Consider the following 19,366-nt stretch of genomic DNA (forward strand, 5'->3'; position numbering starts at 1 on the left):
AGGGAAGGAAAAGATGATTTGGTTTAAACTCCCTTTTGTTCAGAAGCTGGTAACACAAGCTGCTGCCCCAGAGCAATGTGCTATGGCAGAGTAAAATGTCTGGCATACTTTGTATGCCATGGAAATGTGGGAATGTAAAAATATTCCATTTATAAAACAACATTATTTTTCCCATTTTAGATTGCTTTCCCCCCCCCTCCCCCATTTCATAAAATTTGGAAAGTTCTTTTCAAAATGTTTCTTTATGATCATGCTCCTACATCAGCATAGGATAAGGTTACCAGACGTCCCCGTTTCCTGGGAACAGTCCCTGGATTTACAAACCAGTCCCCATACAAAATCCACTGAAGTTGAAAAGTGTCCCCAGATTCATTGGAAAAAATCTGGTAACCTTAGGAACTCTTGCCCTATACACTGTGCAAGACTTTTAATGCAATAATATTCAAAAAAAGGAATCAGTGATGGGCAATATAATACATACTGTAGTCTCCTCCCTGCTGACTTTTAGCCACCATACAATTATTTTTTTGAGTGCCCTGGCTCTTCTAAATCTGTACTGAAATGCTATTATTTTAAAAGTGCAATGCTCCATGTATCTATGCAGGAGTAAGCCCCATTCAGTTCAAGGAATTCACTCCCAGAGTTAGTGGCTATAGGATTGCAGCCTAAATTTTGTTTATCCTGTAGGTTTCCTGCTGCTTTTTCCGATCTGCAGATATGCTTTATGCCATTTGATTTTTAATTGTATTTTGGTTGCTATAGCATTACCTTGGAGATTTTTCTTTCCTTAACTGACATGTTCTATTCTTACTCTTACTCTTATTCTTATTATTCACCTTATCTGCATCCCCTTTCGACAAGAGCACATATCCTTGCGAAGGAATAGACTGTTTAGGGTAACTGCTCCAATCAGAAAGAAAAGCTGCTTCACGGCCTGCTTTAGGAGCTCTGAGTCCAAGCCATTCTGACACATTGTGGTATAAAAATAGCTGAGCTGTTGCAGGATGGAGGTCATGGTGTAGGCATCTGTGTCATCTATGCTGGAGGAGCGCTTGCGGAATCCAGTCGGTTTTAAGCCAGAAATCCCCTGGAGGCTTTCATATTCCAGCATTCCAGGCACTGGAAAAGATAACACAGCAAGCAAGGAGAAAATAAAAATTAAAAATAAACCAAGTTCCTTTATCGCTGCTATTTGGCTCTGGAAAGCAGTCGTGCTCTTTAAAGGTTTTAAATACCAGCTTACTTATTATTGCAGTAATGCAATAAAGAAGGGCATTTGGGTGGGCTACTGTCAGGGGTTCAGGAGCAGAGGCAAGGGCAAGGGAGGAAACAGAGAGCGAGGGGGAGGAGGCAGAAGAAAAGATGAGTGATGACGACGACCCGAGATCTCCGAGTCTTTCCAGTGAATCAGAAGATTCACAGAAAGGAGCACCAGTGGCCAGGGCAAGGGGGGAGCCTAGGGGGACACCCCAGGAAGAAAGGGCCAGAGGGGACTCAGAGGGGAGCAGTTGGAAATCGGGACCAGTGTCACCAACAGAGAGCAGGGGAGAGGAAGGGCGCCAGGTATCAAGCACTGGCAGCTCACAACAGGAGGGAGGGCACGAGTCAGGAGTGGCCACACCTCCATCGGGGAGCGAAGAAACGGTCAGGCGGAAAGTGGAAGGTTGGGCGCACGCGCCAAGTTCAAATGCACAGGAAGGTGGCGCAGTAAGCAGCCCGGAAAGGGAGCCAGGTCCTAAAGCCCGGCGCAAGGAGACAGGAGGGTCCGGGGGGTCAGCGTCAGAAGAATCCCGGAAGGAAGAGACCCCGGGGGGCAGAGGGACCCAGAGAAGAACGGTCAGGCGGAAAAGGTGGAGTAAGGCTAGGTTAGTAAGCTGGTGCACAGGGGGCGGAGACTCAGACGGAGCTTCGCCGGTCTAACCCATAAGACGTAGAGTTGCACGCAGCAGCTTGAGAATGGAAACTGTAACTCAATAAAGACTTTTACAAAGTGATTGCTGGCTAGCGTGATCCTCTGTGAGCTAGGATCTGGAAGCAGCTCTGACAGCTACATTTTGAGATTTCCATTATTCAGTGAACACTGAGGTTATAGCGGAAAAACAAATGCTGAGAAATCCAGCAAGGCAGTCCTTGAATCAGATTCAGAATGTCTTTTCTCCAACTGCATTATTCACAGAACTCCACCTGCATTCATACAAACAGATAATGTAATCTTTTGACTGGTGTATATATTACACACACACACATACAGTATATGTGTGTGTGTGAGACCAGACTCTCATGTACACTGGAATGACACTGGATGATATAAACCCATATATGCTACTGCGGGAGAAATAAACTGAATAATTTTAAGAATAATTTTCTTTGCATTTATGCTGTTTAATCTGCTAAATGCATATACAGTGGTACCTCTGGTTACGTACTTAATTCGTTCCGGAGGTCTGTTCTTAACCTGTAACTGTTCTTAACCTGAAGCACCACTTTAGCTAATGGGGCCTCCTGCTGCTGCTGCGCCGCCACCGCATGATTTCTGTTCTCATCCTGAAGCAAAGTTCTTAACCTGAAGCACTATTTCTGGGTTAGCAGAGTCTGTAACTTGAAGCATATTTAACCTGAAGCGTATGTAACCTGAGGTACAACTGTATTTGTAGCAACACTTTATTTATATACTTTATTTTACAAAACAAAAATATTGCGCTCTCTCTCTATATATATGTATTCAAAGTCCATATTCTTAAACATCTGTGTAATATATATTCATAGAATCATAGAACTGTAGAGTTGAGACCACGAGGGTCATCTAGTCCAGTGTTTCCCAACCTTTTTTGGGCAAAGGCACACTTGTTTGATGAAAAAAATCTCGAGGCACACCACCATTACAGCCCCGTGACGTCAGCGCGCAGCGTCACGCCGGGAGGGACGCACGAAAGTGTAAGTTTCAATTTTTTTCCCTCCCCCTTGCCGGGGAACCTCCAAGCTTTGGGGGTGGGGGGGGGGGAGGAGGCAGCAAAGCGAGGCAGGAAGGAGAGCGCGGCTTGGCTGGGTGAGCTTTGGCAGGGGCAGGGAATGAGAGCCGCGAGGCGGGCGCTGCGGACGGAGGCACTGCCCGCCGAGCTTGCAGGCAGCCAGGCAGGCAGACAGCGAGAGCCCCGCGCTGGGCGGCCTCTCCTCGCCGCCGCCGCCCCACCTCTCGCCGCCCGACTCGCCCGCCTCCCTCCAGGCAACATCTCGCGGCATACTAGTGTGCCGCGGAACAGTGGTTGAAAAACACTGATCTAGTCCAACCCCCTGCAATGCAAGAATCCTGCCCATAGCCATCACTGGGTGGGCTCACACTACCAACCCTCTGGTTATAACAGTTGGATGCACTGACCCTTTGCACCACACTTTTATTCGTATTTAAGCAATTAAAATAGAAAAAAAACAACAAATCCGTGCACAGAATCTGATGATCACTTAAACACATATTAGCATGAGTATGTTCCAAGCCTTTGATGGTTTCTTGAATCCGGACCACAGAGTTCATGGTTTCACTTTAAAACAAGTTGCAGTTTTTGCATCATTTGATTGCTGAATATTTTCCCCAGCAGCCCAGCTAGAGAGTGCCTGAAAATTCAATATCACAGTGGTTCAACTGATAGGACTGGAGGAATCAGCTAGTTTCAGCTAGTTTTTAGCCTTGATGAATCCTATGCACCTCTATTCAGAAGTCTCACTTTGTTCAGTGGTGCTTACTCCCAGGGAAATGTACCGGTACATAAGATTTCAGCCACGAATACATGTAAATAGACTTTCCAGACATGCACAAAGAAACAAGAAAATACTAATAATTCATTCCTATATCTTTTTAGCCATGCACAAGGTTTAGAAATAGCTTAGAATGTGTGCTGCTATCAGCATTTATTTCTTACCTATCATTGGCTGAATATTGTTCTCCATTACAATGATAAACTGATGATAAATGCGAATGGCTAGATCACTAAGAACCTGCCTGTATTCCAACAGGTCAAAGTGCTTCAGATTGTTCTTATTTTGTTGTGGAGTATTGTGCTTCATAAATTCCTGAAAATCAGATGTATAAACATATGCCATTTAAGACCATAAGTATAATACAGGTTTTATACTTCTGCATATTAAGTAGAGTAGTACAAAAACAAACATATATTCAGAAGAGCAAAAGGCTATTCATGCACTCTGTTAATAAGTAAACATGCAAACATTTTTACCTAATGCTAGAAGTAATTTTAATGGAAGACAGCAGCTTTGTTTTTCAAAGAATAACTCTTACTTTCAAGACCTGTTGTCCAACCCATGGTGGATCTTGACAAGAGAAAGGGCATGTTCACAATGTGCAGGACACAAGAGTTATCTCAGGCCAGGCCCAAACCTTTCAGGTACGGATTCACAAGGCTATGGACTACAAGGATGTGGTTTCTAGGTCTTCTGGTGAAAGTTGGTTCCAATAGGTGATACTTGCCAATTTTTATTTTTTTTTAAACATGAACTGTATTGCGATGTTCAACTATTTTATAGGGATCGTGAAATTATTCTTACCTCTTCTCCACTGTACTGTTTCAGACAGTTAAGAAAATGGCATGTGTTTGAAAGCCAGAAGGACAACATCTCAAAGTCTTCAACGTGTTCCTAAACATTAAGACACTGTGTTTGCTTAATTTATATTTCGTATATTTACCCACACCACTTCAATCTTTGCAAGCAGTTGCATGAGAAGTCAGAAAATTATGCACAATGGAGGTTAGTCTCTTTATTGCATATCTGGTTTATTTACAAACATAGACAGCCTGAGTCTACTTATGGAGGGGCTCATAGCAGCAGCACCCCAAAAGGCACCAGCCTATTTCATATTAAGAGCATCATATGCTGCTCTGTCTCTGCAGCATCCCTTTCTCTGCAAGCTATCTCTGGCTCTGCAGGGCCCATTCAGCTTACCCTAACCCCAAAGCTTCCTGGTTACATTATGGTTACCAGATTTTTTTCAATGAATCCAGGGAATTTTTTTGAAGCTGAGTAGCAACAGGGAGCCAGTAGTGGGGATAGTGAGGCAAAAGACCCTGGGCCCAAGCACACATGCATACTGTATAAAGATGAAAAACCCTTCTTTTGCACCCTGCAAAACATAAATGTATAGAGTTTTTTTAAAAACTGGGCAACGGCGCACCGCGCACCCATGACTTCCGAGCCTTCCCCGATCTCCTTCCCCCTTCGTTTTGACAGATCAGGGGAGGCTTGGGAGTCACGGGCGGGCGGCCGTTGCCCAGGAGGGGCCAGCCTGGTAGTGCAGTTGGCTCTGGCTGGCTTCAGGAGCTGCTCGCTGCCGTGGCGCAGGAAAAATGGTGGGCGCCACAGCAGTGAGCAGCTCCTGAAGCCAGCCAGAGCCAACTGTGCTAACCAGCTGGCTCTGGGCTGCTAAGGCTGCCGCTGCCATGTTTCCCGGGGACAGATTAGCAAATCTGGCGACATTCCGGGGATGCAATTTGTCCGGGGACAGATTTGCAAATCCGGGGACTGTCCCCGGGAACCAGGAGCGTCTGGTAACCCTACATCACAGCAGCCCGAAGCTCTGGTCCTTCGTACCCAGGGGAAGATCCCTCCTTTGATGTATGAAATGTCTCATTGCCTCAAGGAAATTACTTGAAAGTTTAGTCTTCACACCTAGCCCCTTTGAACTCCTAATGGCTTATCCCAACCCCAGTCAGCCACTTCACAAGGAAATCAGCCTTTTCCATTGATTTGCCTGGGATTACAGTCCTAATACACAACTTCAGAATTGTGCATAACTTAATTAACTTTTACACATGCAATTACTGATACTCAGCAGTAGGTCTACTACTAAATGCTAATGAAACACCTCAAATCCAGTTACAATTTAAACAGCTTGTGCCAATATAAACTCAGTATAAAATTATATAAAATATATAAACTCAATATAAAATTCAGGTCCTGTATACCTGAAGGAGCGTCTCCTCCCCCATCGTTCAGCCTGGACACTGAGATCCAGCTCCGAGGGCCTTCTGGCGGTTCCCTCATTGCGAGAAGTGAGGTTACAGGGAACCAGACAGAGGGCCTTCTCAGTAGTGGTGCCCTGTGGAACGCCCTCCCTTCAGATGTGAAGGAAATAAGCAGCTATCGTCTTTTTAAAAGACATCTGAAGGCAGCCCTGTTTAGGGAAGTTTTTAATATTTAATGCTGTATTGTTTTTAACACTTGATTGGAAGCCGCCCAGAGTGGCTGGGGAAACTCAGCCAGATGGGCGGGGTATAAATAATAAATTATTATTATTATTATATAAACAGCTTGTGCCTTAAAAAAAGGTAAAGGACCCCTGGCAGTTAAGTCCAGTCGTGAAAGACTCTGGGGTTGCAGCGCTCATCTCGCTTTACTGGCCGAGGGAGCCAATGTTTATCCGCAGACAGTTTTTCCAGGTCATGTGGCCAGCATGACCAAGCCGCTTCTGGCAAAACCAGAGCAGGCACTGCGACTGCAAATGAAAGTAAAGTTTATTCCAGCAGGGAAGTCACAATGTGTGCAACTTTATAGGAGAGATGCAAGACTTAAGGTGAAAGGACTTATGGCACAAACTGACGTAATAAGCATGAAAGAACCAAATCAGGAAATCACAGGAACTCAGCTGACTATGCATACGTAACCTGCATAAGTAGCTGACCATGAATAGATTCAGCTATGAAACATGCTCAGCTATTTTTTTTTCATGTGACCTTCATGATACCATAATCAAAGCTCTGAATGCACTAGTCCTGTAAATCTAGGCTTAAAATCTACACCAGGCAGCAATAAAGACAGCTATGACATAACGTTTTGCAGCCATGAAATGACTCCTTTCAATCATATACTTTATATTTGTGACACGATATGGCACTATGTAATTTGCAGGTAGCTATTTATTGAGTTCTACTTAATGGAATGATCTGCAAGCAAGAAAGAAGAGTGAATGACCAATTTGAATAGTACAATTTCTCTGGTAAGCAGTCATGGCATGGGAATCGTTCTGTTAGTCCACCTATAGCTGCAAAACATTCTGTTGGGCTATGTCAACTGTACAGAAAGAAAGCAGACTGAATGCAAAATGTTCCTACCTTAATTACTTGTTTGATACTATTGATTGACATATTCATGAAGGATTTCAGCATGCCGTCATCGTTCAGATAATCTGCATATCTCACACACATGAAGAGGATGTGAGCTGGAAGTCCTGGTATCATATTTACCACCACTCCACGGGGCTTCAGTTCTGCATGAAACCAAGAATCAAACGGTGTTGATTATTTAGTGAGCACTAAATAAGTTCTATAGGTTAGCCATTCTTTTTAAAAGAAATGAAATTGTAACCAAATGCATTTCCCCCCCAAAAAATCTCATCCTGTTCCTGAATCGTATTATTTTGGATCCCTACAATTAAAAATATACACAAAGGACCAAGAAATAAGAAAATTAGCGCAAGCTACTTGCTTTCATTTTGCAATTTATGTCTCTTGATAACAACTTACTTTGGATAATCACACTATAAAAACCACAGAGAAACTGGCTAGGGCTGAATGAGTAGCCACATATATTAGCAATGCACAAGTCCTTCAACGCATAGCAAAGTTGTCTTAAAGCAGCTATGTATTTAGCTTGCCTGAAAACATATCACAAAAAAGCTGTAGTGAAAATATAGATTCTTCAAAGTGAGTAATTATGTTAGCGAAAGCTCACAAAAACCCAAAATATTAACGTGGATTACTGAGGAGATTTACAGATCGAAAATGAATGGGAAGTGAACTGCAAAGAAGAAAAACATTGCAGTTGTTTGCTCAGGTATAAATGAAACCCAAACTTCCCAAGAAAAAATAGGAGGGAAACATGCAGAGGACATTCTGTGACCTTATGAATGTCTGGGAAAACAATAGAATAGAGAGATGAGGAGGAAATTGGGGATGGGACACAGTAGTTACAGAGTCCCTAGAAAGGCAGAGAAAAATATATTAAACACAGACCTGGTATATTTGGGCCTGGTTTGTGAAGGCCATTTGAGTCAGAAATGGTGAAAACACAGTGAGAGGGAAAGATTTCAGCAGAGGTGACACCAGTTTTAACTTCAAGATGTATTTCAGAGATAGTGACTTACAGTAATGGTAGATCTGAGAAGAAAAAAACAAACTGATGACCCTGGAGTCTTCCAAGTATTTAGCCTCAAGAGTGAAGAGTTTAGGAAAGTTACAGAAAGCACAAATATGTCACACACATTTCCCCCCACAGCTGTTCTAAAACAGAAGCATCATTGAGCTTTTAGTAAAACAGATAAGATAGGAAAGAAGGAGAAAAAACATGAATACTGGCCACAACTCCAAAACTTCCAGCAACAACTATTTGGCATTGCTTATGTGTATACTTAGGTGAAATTGAAAGTGTTATGGCAGTACCAAGGATCAGGTTCTGAACAATTTTTCCTTCGTCTTCCTTTCTGTACTGCAACATTCCAATGTATTCTTTTGGCATGGACAACATGGGTTCTTCATGGGCTGTTAAACATTAATATATATTTACTTTCAGAAAAATACTACATTGGCATTAGAAGGTTGGAAAGAACGATCCATGACACAAATCACTGTGTGTGACAAATTATTTAATTCAAATGATCAGGCTTTCTGCAGCAGTCATGGCCTGTTAAGCTTTGGAACAGAGTTATTAAAAAATACAAAATAAAAATCAACCACCACTACCAACTAGGATCGCACATAAACATGTTGGTTTGGGTCAGTGCATCAGTTTTCAGATCAATCATTTGATGACTTGGGAGGGGGGTGTATGTGGGGGGGGAGAGGGAGGGAGAGAGAGGTAAGGAGGGAGGGAGGGAGGGAGGGAGAGAAAGGTACCCACTTTTGGCCACACCCACAAAAGCTTTGTCCCCACCCCCATTCACCAAAGATAAACATACCCCCGCAAAAGTTAGCCACCAATGTCTTAGCCCTATGCTTCTAGTATTCTATGGCAGTCTTTTGCAGCAGGATTTCAGGGAACAGGCAGCACTGCACGATGAATTTGATCCTATGAACTCTCATAATTATTACAATAATGTCGGTCTCATCTTCCATGTAGTTTCTGAAGAAGCACACATTCAAACATTTTTAAAGAATATATTTAATGCCCTCACCTGTTTCTATAGACTTTCTAAGGGTCTTGATCTGATCCTCAAGTTTCTTTATTATTCTGTCCTTCTTATCCATCTCCTCTTCTAGATCCTACAGTGTCCAATAAAGTTGAGAAAGAATGATCTGCTTTAAAAAAAGGTGTTCTGCCCAATATAGTATTTTGACTTCTTTACACACCAAATGCATCCCTACATGCATTTGGGACAGCTGCATATTCTTCCATTGCAAGGGGTTTTACTAAATGATCCTTAGGGTCCCTTCCAGCTCTACAATTCTATGATTCTATGCTTCTATGCAGGACAAAATTCAGGTTTATTACTGGCCGATAATAGGCATGATAGAAAAACGGCATTGTTACTTACACTGGAGAAACAAAAAAATTAGATTCTGAGCAATGCTATAAATCACTGGCTCCCAATTACCTAAGTCCTGAGGACCCCCTGTTTTTCAAAAGCCAAGTCACAGACCCACCACATCTGAAAATTTAAATATCTATCTGGTAGTTTTTGTTAGGATATTTCCGTTCCACCTTAAAAGGGAGCAGGCTTTGTGAGTCACAGAGTCTGCGCATGTCCTGTTCACAGGATGTTTATGTTTGCTGTTCCTTTCGTTTTCTCAGTCGGTCGGAGTCACTGACTCAGAACGGTCATGTTTTCCTTTGTTCTGTTCAACGTTAAATAAAGTCTGTAGAATATGCTCTTCTGCGGTGCAAGCTTTCTGGCTGTGTTTTTCTGCTGAAAGAGGGTGCACCAGCCTAGGAATGTGGCAATCTATTTCTAAGGCTTTGTGCCCCTAATTGCTGATACTGCGTAACTGCGTGACTACGGGAGGCTGATGGATCGTCCGGCAGCCGGCTTGGGGGCTCAGATGGACGTTATCTCCCTGGCAGTATCCCAACAACAAGGTTATGGCGCAGCGGAATGTTATGTGAATGAAGCCACGGACCCCCTGGGTGGGTTCCGCAGGCCACCAATTGGGAACCACTGTTGTAAATGAATACTTCTTAGTAGACACTGCTGTCATTGGCACGACTCCCCAACTTTGGAGGATGAGGGCAAAATTCAGAAGGAACATCAGGACTGACCCCAGATGTCTCCACAGTGCTGGATTTGCCTTATCTCTGCTTTACATGGAACCTGGACCTTGCCTTGTTTGTTAAAAACATGAGAAGAACATAAGAAAAGCCCAACAGGATCACATCAAAGGCCTGTCTGGTCTAGCATTCTTTGTTCACAGTGACTAACCAGATGCTCATGACAAGCCCATGAGAACATGAGCACAATAGCACTCTCCAGCTCATCATCCGCAGCAGGTTAAAAAAAAAGGGTAAAGGACCCCTGGACGGTTAAGTCCAGTCAAAGGTGACTATGGGGTTGCGGCGCTCATCTCGCTTTCAGGCCAAGGGAGCCAGCGTTTGTCCACAGACAGCTTTCTGGGTCATGTGGCCAGCAGGACTAAACTGCTTCTGGTGCAACGGGACACCATGACGGAAACCAGAGAGTACGGAAATGCTGTTTACCTTCCCGCCACAGCGGTACCTATTTATCTACTTGCACTGATGTACTTTCGAACTGCTAGGTTGGCAGGAGCTGGGACAGAGCAACGGGAGCTCACCCCGTCGTGGGGATTTGAACCGCCAACCTTCCAATCGGCAAGCCCAAAATATTAGAGATATACACAGCCATCATGACCAGGCTATTGTTGCCTTGCTTGCCTTTGCAGAACCTGAATGTCTTAGCCTCGTGTAACTTATAAAATTATTTTTAAAAATGTTTGAACATTTAAATTTGTTAGGGGGGAAATCAACACTAAACTGCAGTTCCCAATCTGTGGGCTCACTCAACTCTTTTCCTATGCAAGGTGTCTTTGTATAATACGAGTTGCAGAAGAAAGAGAGCTTTGGAATGAGCTCAACATATAGTTGGCATCCCAACTAGCCACATTCGTGAAAAACTATGAAAAAGAGCCAAGTGACGCATGTTCTCATCCCACTTTTAAAAATCATTTTAATATAGAATCTCAAATTGGTTTCCCCCCCTTTGTACAACATATCACAAAGGGTTGAAACTCTTTGTGATTTTAAGGCAATAAGGCTATGATCCCAATCACACTTACTTGAGAGTAAGTTCCATTGAATTGAGTGGGACTTACTTCAAAGTAAGCATGCATAGGCTTAAAATAATCCATTACCAGGAGCATTTTCCTTCCTCACCGTATTTTCTGTAGTAAGATATGCCATATCTTGCCACATTTTGTACTTGGTTTCATCCTCTCCTTCATGTTGCTTCTCCATATGATCATTTATGTCCTGAAGCTCGTCAGGTGTGGCTATCAGCCTTTCTTTTTCCTTCGTGCGTATTTCATTTTGAACGTGCAATACTCTAAAAAGGCATTAAAATGTATTAATTCTTTCCCTGTGCATAAAGCAAAGAGCTGCTACAAAATGGAACACTGGTTCACTTATCATGAATGGGCAGTTTCAGGTTAGAAGGCTGAGCCAACCACGTTGTGAGCTCTGCTCTTGGACTTAACTTGTGTGCGACTTAACTTTCCTTCCCTCCTCTGCTTTCCACCTCAGTTTTCCATTCATGACCATGCACAATCGGAAACAGAGTTTGCATGAAGACAACAGCTACAAAAACCTAGGAGTGAATGGCAGACCAGAGGCCACACATCTCAGTCCCCTGAGAGGAGGAAGGGAGCAGTTGTGTGAGGTTACTAAATAATAATAATAATAATTATTATTATTATTATTATTATTATTATTATTATTTATTTATACCCCACCCATCTGGCTGGGTTTCCCCAGCCACTCTGGGCGGCTTCCAAAAGAATATTAAAATACTGTGATACATCAAACATTAAAAGCTTCCCTAAAAAGGGCTGCCTTCAGACGTCTTCTAAAAGTCTGGTAGTTGTTGTTCTTTTTGACATCTGGTGGGAGGGCGTTCCACAGGGAGGGCGCCACTACCGAGAAGGCCCTCTGCCTGGTTCCCTGTAACTTGGCTCCTCGCAGTGAGGGAACCGCCAGAAGGCCCTCAGTGCTGGACCTCAGTGTCCGGGTAGAACGATGGGCGTGGAGACGCTAGCCTCAATGATCATAGACAGCCCTGTATTGTAGGAAGGGCGAGGTCATTTGTGGCTCAGGATGATAACCTAGAAGGCACAATAAATGAATCCATGTTCCATTCTCGGGTTTGCATCTCAGTCATCCATATTAAGCTAAGTGAGAGTGGGTGTGTTGAGCAGGTGGATCACCTAGGATGAAAGCATGTGCTGTCAGACTCTTCTGCCAAATGAGTTTTCCACTGAGGCATTTTATATTGAATGTGGGTGCAGGCAACCAGGTGGCACAACCCACAAAGTGGATGTTCTCATGTGCTAACCTGAGAATAGCTCACAAGTCCGACTTTCCGTTCATTTGAAGCTCATCTGCACTTTGTCTTCAGCCTACCTGGAAGCTAGAACTGCCGACGGGTCAGAAATTAAACCAGTTTGGCCTGCCCGCCTCCCTTTAAAAGGGGACTCCTCCGTAGAAATTGGCAAGTGAAGGTTTTCATGGCATGGAACTAAACATGCTCGTGATCACTTTTCTAACTGCTGCAAATCAAAGGGCAGTTAAGGGGGCAGCTATATGGGCTGTTTCAAAGGCTGGCAATCTTTTCGCAAATGTAGCATTTTCAGTTTCTTATTAAAAACCAATATATTGATTTTGGAGCGTTACCTCCTTTTCCGTGAAATTAAATACTCAAACGATGCCCAACATTTTTCAGAGGCTTTTTATGATTACCTTATTTGTGTTCCTTCTTTTTCCTGGTTATGACGCAGCAGATCTGCCCTTTCTTCCATTTTCTCTTCAATAATAACAATAAACATAATTTTACTAAACCAACCTACGCTGGGAGTTATAGGCCTTACTACAGTAAGATTATCCATGTTCTCATATACAAAGTTGCACTATAAAATACACAATCCATCTAAAAGTCCTGTTTTATAATAGAGTTGTCCCTGTTTAGGGACAGAGATAACATGATTCCAACTGAACATGTCAGTCAGAAATCAGTTGGTGAAGCAATGCTAAAATGAAAGCTAGACTGTAAAACATTCTTAAAATTAGCCAGAAGCCACAACCATTTCCACAAATTTCCATTGAATATATGAAATAGTATGAATGGCACTGCAAGAGTTATAATAAACAATACAAAACACCTCAGAAAAAGGAAATATAATTAATAATTAAATAATTAAACTTTAAAAACTTACAGAATTAAAAAAAACCCATAATGGATACTTATGTCTTATGATTCTTCGGCCATTTCAACAGCAGCCCCCAAAAAAGCAATAATGCATTTAAGAGTTCTGGAACGTTCCAGCGTATAATTCTGATATAGTAGAACCTCTTACGACCGCCTCTACTTGGGCCCAATCCAAGTTGCGACCGCAGCAAACCCGGAAGTAAATACCGGGTCTGTTACGATTTGTGCATGCGCAGAAACGGCTTCTGCCGTTTGCGCATGCGCAGAAGCGGCCGCCGCCTGCACGTGCGAAGAAGTGCGCTGCCGCCGAATGCGCATGCACACAACGGTGCTTCTACCAGCGACCCAGATCGACTTATGGATGGACCTCCGGAACGGATTATGTAAGTTCATACCAAGAAGAAACTTAGTTGGTCTCTAATGTGCTACTGGACAATTTTTAATTTTTAAAATATATTTCTACTGTTCAGACCAACACGGCTACCTACCTGAATGTATAATCTATGTACTTAATGAATTCACTATAGAGATAAGTAATTATAGTGAGCTGCACTATATACCATAAAGGAAAAAAAAATCCTGTTGCTATCTTTATCAAATCGAAAATGGAATGACTCCTAGTTGAAAAATTACCTTTATTCTTTGCAGCTTCTTCTTGAAGACGGTTTTCAAGATCCGTCTTCTGCTTCTGAAGCTCAGCAATCTGCTGCTTAAGATCTGGGATCATCTTCAGAGAAAGGGGAAAATATTAAAGGGAAGCTACTCACCTCTTGCATCAATGTTGTATGTCAGAACTGTGGAATTCTAGAAGCATTAGCAAGGAATATTCCTTCCCATTTACTCCAGAACTCATCTGACTGGGAGAACTGCAGCCTCCTATCTGGAGGAAGCTCCACATGCCTGTGTTTTAATTGGCTGACTGCAACTTCAAATACTAGGAATCCTTCTTAGGTCACTGACAAATTTCATGAGCAATCAACAGATGTCCTTAGAAGCTGCTGCTTTTACTGCAAGGCCTGCACAAACCTAGATTTTGATCTCTTCTAGATTCAAATACCTGTTACGGACTTTTCATAGAATCACAGAATTCTAAGAGTTGGAAGGGACTACAAGGGTCATCTAGATCAACCTGCTGCAATGCAGGAATCTTTTGCCCAACAAATGCACATCCCTGAGATTAAGAGGCTCATACTGACTGAGCTATCAATTGCTATGAAGCTCGAACAAGCCTTTCCCTCCTAGCTTGGGCCAATGGCTCTGTGGGTCTTTTCTTTTTTTTCCAGTCTCCTATGAGACTAAACCTACAAGCGCCTACCTATGCCCTCATTCAGACATCAGATAGCATGGCTTATATTGCTTATCTCCTCTGTAATATGTGTGTCAGTTCAAACAAAACTTCTGAGACAGGACTATAGCTTATTAGTTGCTCATTGTGTGTCCAGGAACTTCCCTGTTGGACAAATAAACAGTATTGTTGAAATAAACAGTATTGTCAAATTGGGAGCTGGGACGAAAAGGGGAGATCCTGGGGCCGCGCTGGCCTTAAACGACCCAGGCCACACCCCCAGAGTCAGCTGATTGGCTGGCGCTGGGCTGACACGGCCCGAGGATTCCCCTGATCGCACGGGGCTGCAGCCAGCCCCGCGCGATTGTTGGGGACGTGAGCCCGCAACACCACCTCCTCCTTATGTCGGAAGGGGCTTATTGTTGAATTACTTGGACCCAAAAGGAGATAAAAGGCGATAAGACTAAAATCAAATAGAGTCACATTTGGCTTAATTTTTTTGAAAAGTTTTTAGTATATTTATTTTCTTCTCTGGTCCCAAGCTGCAAATGCCTAGATACCTTAGCTGGTTAGAGCCTGGTGCTGATAATGCTAAGGTTGCAGGTTCGATTCCCATATGGGACAGCTGAATATTCCTGCGTTGCAGGGGGTCAGACTAGATGATCCTCAGGGTCCCTTCCAACTCTACAATTCTCTTCATATGTGCAATTTGTAACTCCATTGAGGGTGGATTCTTCATAATTATGTTCCGCAGTAGCTGCTTTTGCTAAACAGGATCCCTGTTTATATTCAGAAGCTTGCTACCACAATATGTTTTTAAATTCAATAATACTCAGTCCTCACCATATTTTCCGAAGTTAGTCGGGTAACTTGGAGCCGGATACTGTCATTGAGGTCATTTTCCTCTCTGAACAGTTTCTGCAAATGGTTTATTTCTTGACTAAGATGTTCAGTTTTAGAATTGAGACCATCTATCTCCCTTTCGTAGTTCTCTTTCTGAGACTGGAAATGGCTTTCCAATACTCTGTTGAGAGAAGGGAAGCATACAAACAGTAAAATAAACAGTACAAGATCCTTGACACAAGATCCTGTTAAGACCAAGAACCATGTAATGTAAAAAAATAAAGCACTTTCACTGCAATTCACGTAGACAGAAGGAACACCAGCAAACATACCGTATTTTTCGCCCTATAAGACACACTTTTCCCCCTCCCAAAATGAAGGGGAAATGTGTGTGGGTCTTATGGGGCGAATGCAGGCTCCTTGGCTTCAGCGATAGCAGCGCGAAGCCTCCGAAGCCAGCGCTCCAGAGGCTTCGCGTTGCTTCCGCTGAAGCCAGGAGAGTCTGCTCTTTGAGGCTGGCGGTGGGGGAAAGCAGCGCTTCCCCCATCGCCAGCCCCAGAGGATGGGGGGCAGCGGGAAGGCGCGCGACGCCTTCCTGCTACTCTCCAACCCGGCTTCAAGGCTGGCGGTGGGGAAAGCAGCGCTTCCCCCATCGCCAGCCCCAGAGGATGGGGGGCAGCGGGAAGGCGCGCGACGCCTTGCCGCTACTCTCCAACCCGGCTTTGAGGCTGGCGGTGGGGAAAGCAGCGCTTCCCCCATTGACAGCCCCAGAGGATGGGGGGCAGCGGGAAGGCGTGCGACGCCTTGCCGCTACTCTCCAACCTGGCTTTGAGGCTGGCGGTGGGGAAAGCAGCGCTTCCCCCATCGCCAGCCCCAGAGGATGGGGGGCAGTGGGAAGGCGTGCGACGCCTTGCCGCTACTCTCCAACCTGGCTTCGAGGCTGGCGGTGGGGAAAGCAGCGCTTCCCCCATCGCCAGCCCCAGAGGATGGGGGGCAGCGGGAAGGCGCGCGACGCCTTGCCGCTACTCTCCAACCCGGCTTTGAGGCTGGCGGTGGGGAAAGCAGCGCTTCCCCCATCGCCAGCCCCAGAGGATGGGGGGCAGCGGGAAGGCGCACAATGCCTTGTCGCTACTCTCCAACCCGGCTTTGAGGCTGGCGGTGGGGAAAGCAGCGCTTCCCCCATCGCCAGCCCCAGAGGATGGGGGGCAGCGGGAAGGCGTGCGACGCCTTGCCGCTACTCTCCAACCTGGCTTCGAGGCTGGCGGTGGGGAAAGCAGCGCTTCCCCCATCGCCAGCCCCAGAGGATGGGGGGCAGCGGGAAGGCGCGCGACGCCTTGCCGCTACTCTCCAACCCGGCTTTGAGGCTGGCGGTGGGGAAAGCAGCGCTTCCCCCATCGCCAGCCCCAGAGGATGGGGGGCAGCGGGAAGGCGCACAATGCCTTGTCGCTACTCTCCAACCCGGCTTTGAGGCTGGCAGTGGGGAAAGCAGCACTTCCCCCATCGCCAGCCCCAGAGGATGGGGGGCAGCGGGAAGGCGCGCCACGCCTTGCCGCTACTCTCCAACCCGGCTTTGAGGCTGGCGGTGGGGAAAGCAGCGCTTCCCCCATCGCCAGCCCCAGAGGATGGGGGGCAGTGGGAAGGTGCGCGACGCCTTCCCGCTACTCTCCAACCCAGCTTTGAGGCTGGCAGTGGGGGAAAGCAGGCTTTTCCCCAAGGAGGGAGAAGGGACTGACAGTCCAAGTCCGTCCCTTCTCCCTTCTGTGGGCTTTTGCGGGAGATGGGGGAATTCCCCCACCTCCCGCAAAAGCAGGCAAAAGCCGTGCGCTCTTTAAAGGGCCAGCGAGGCTTCTGCTGGCTTTTCTAGGAGGTGGGGGAATTCCCCCACCTCGTAGAAAAGCCCGTAGGAGCCGCGCAGCCTTTAAAGAGTGCGCCGCTCTTGGGGGCTTTTCCCCAAGGAGGGAGAAGGGACTGACTGGCCGTTTCAGTCCCTTCTCCCTCCTGGTTGAAAAGCCCGCAGGAGTCGCGCGCGGCTCCTGTGGGCTTTTGCGGGAGGTGGGGGAATTCCACCACCTCCCTCAAAAGCAGGAAGAAAGTCTTGGAGTAGCACACAGGCTGCGTGCAGACTGCCCGCTGCTCCCAGAGCTGCAGGGGGGGGGGGGAATCATATTTTTTCCCTTGATTTCCCCCCCTGAAAACTAGGTGCGTCCTATGGGCCGGTGCATCCTATAGGGCGAAAAATACGGTACTACCAAAAAGGTTTAGAATGCTATACTACTAGAAAAAAGTTGATCAGTCTTAAAATGCTGAAATTTAAATTACATTCTCTAAAGCTGCATCAGGGACGATTTGGGTGGTTTCTCAGTCCATATGAAATGACCCCTTTCCTTTTTTCCCATTTTTAAAATTTTCCTCAAGGGTCGGTTGGTTGGAAAGGGTTTAAGACAAGACCATTGCACCAAACCCCTAATGTACGCAGGCTAAATATACACTATTTTAAAAAGTGGGAAGGTGAGATAAAACAGTGAATCCAGTCTTTTTACATGTGAACTGTTGAAATGAAATGTTTCAAACTAAGTCCTTTCGGTGATAAATAAAAGTCATTTTCGAACATGTATCACAAAACAGGACTACAATAAATTCTGTAATTTTTTCCCCAGCCAAGGCAGTAGCCTTTTCTCCTCTCAGAACACCATTGGATGAACAGCAGGGATGTGGGTGGCGCAGTGGCACTGAACCTCTTGGGCTTGCCGATCAGAAGGTCGGCGGTTCAAATCCCCGCGATGGGGTGAGCTCCCATTGCTCTGTCCCAGCTCCTGCCAACCTAGCAGTTCAAAAGCACACCAGTGCAAGTAGATAAATAGATACCGCTGTGGTGGGAAGGTAAATGGTGTTTCTGTGCGCTCTAGTTTCCATAACGGTGTCCCATTGAGCCAGAAGCAGTTTAGTCATGCTGGCCACATGACCCGGAAAGCTGTCCTCACCTGGGTACCAGATGATTTAATACTGCAAGAATACAGGCTGAGCTTGTTTTTTTTTTTTTTTTTTTTTTTGGACTGGGGGCACCTTCAAATCAAAACCATTTGCAAACAACAGGTAATAAAGCTAACCTTGTGGCCTTTTTCAGGCCTTCATAAGCAAACCAAAGTTCCCCATCTTCATTTAGATGTTCCAAATCTTCAGTAGACAATCTGTTACAAAACAAGAAGAGGAAACAAAGATGGGAGGACTAATCTCCGGCAAGCATGTGATTTAGGAAAATAAATTTCAAAACTGCACTTTAAAAAGGGTCTATGTAGACTATATCCGTACCTGCTCCTTACATCTGCGAAGTCATAGCTCTCACGGAGTTGCATTGTAATGTCTGACAACTTGTCTAGGAAAAAATAAAATGTAAAGTGAACACTGAAATTCCACTTTAGCAGAAAGGCTGTATAAACTGTATTTACTGTTTCACTGCAAGAACTCATTTTGCAGCATCAATGAGTTTAAACTGATGCAGAACCAAACTAACTCTGTTCTGATGGCCTGGCAGCCACTGTGTCAAAAAGATCACAGGTACCACAAAAGGACTCAGCTTGTTTCCCACTCTCAAAGAGACACCGAAAACAGCATTGAAAAGTATCAGTTTTCACCAAAGAAAATAAGGATTTAAAGCTAGATCTCCCTTTAAAGGTAACAAAGGAGAGGGGGGAGTCTCTAAACCTGCTTCATATTATGGAACAGCCAGTGTCTTAACTTGAATAAGTGGAAGAATGCATGAATCAGGCCCATGGATCTCCCATATATTTTACCCACTTGAATGAGAAATA

General features: G+C 44.9%; 1 protein-coding gene and 1 long non-coding RNA gene across 7 annotated transcripts in view; one reads left to right on the forward strand and one right to left on the reverse strand.

Moving 5' to 3' along the window:
• Positions 1-19,366, forward strand: part of LOC310693666 — a 321,657-nt gene that overhangs the window by 46,440 nt on the left and 255,851 nt on the right. The gene's annotated exons all lie outside the window — the stretch shown is intronic.
• Positions 1-19,366, reverse strand: part of MYO5C (myosin VC) — a 54,932-nt gene that overhangs the window by 2,086 nt on the left and 33,480 nt on the right. For 3 of the 4 annotated variants that reach the window (XM_083475530.1, XM_083475531.1, XM_083475529.1), the window contains 12 exons: positions 18,867-18,930; positions 18,665-18,745; positions 15,558-15,738; positions 14,063-14,156; positions 12,964-13,027; positions 11,386-11,554; positions 9,176-9,263; positions 8,445-8,543; positions 7,119-7,273; positions 4,558-4,647; positions 3,915-4,065; positions 837-1,119 (listed from right to left, as the gene is read on the reverse strand). In XM_083475530.1, the coding sequence (XP_083331656.1) occupies positions 837-1,119; positions 3,915-4,065; positions 4,558-4,647; positions 7,119-7,273; positions 8,445-8,543; positions 9,176-9,263; positions 11,386-11,554; positions 12,964-13,027; positions 14,063-14,156; positions 15,558-15,738; positions 18,665-18,745; positions 18,867-18,930 (1,519 nt within the window). Of the gene's footprint in view, positions 1-836; positions 1,120-3,914; positions 4,066-4,557; positions 4,648-7,118; positions 7,274-8,018; positions 8,163-8,444; positions 8,544-9,175; positions 9,264-11,385; positions 11,555-12,963; positions 13,028-14,062; positions 14,157-15,557; positions 15,739-18,664; positions 18,746-18,866; positions 18,931-19,366 lie in introns of those variants that run through there. The other variant, XM_083475532.1, reaches the window with a different exon arrangement.

Source organism: Podarcis liolepis (genome assembly GCF_965112155.1).
Source record: "Podarcis liolepis genome assembly, chromosome: 14".
NCBI lineage: Eukaryota > Metazoa > Chordata > Lepidosauria > Squamata > Lacertidae > Podarcis > Podarcis liolepis.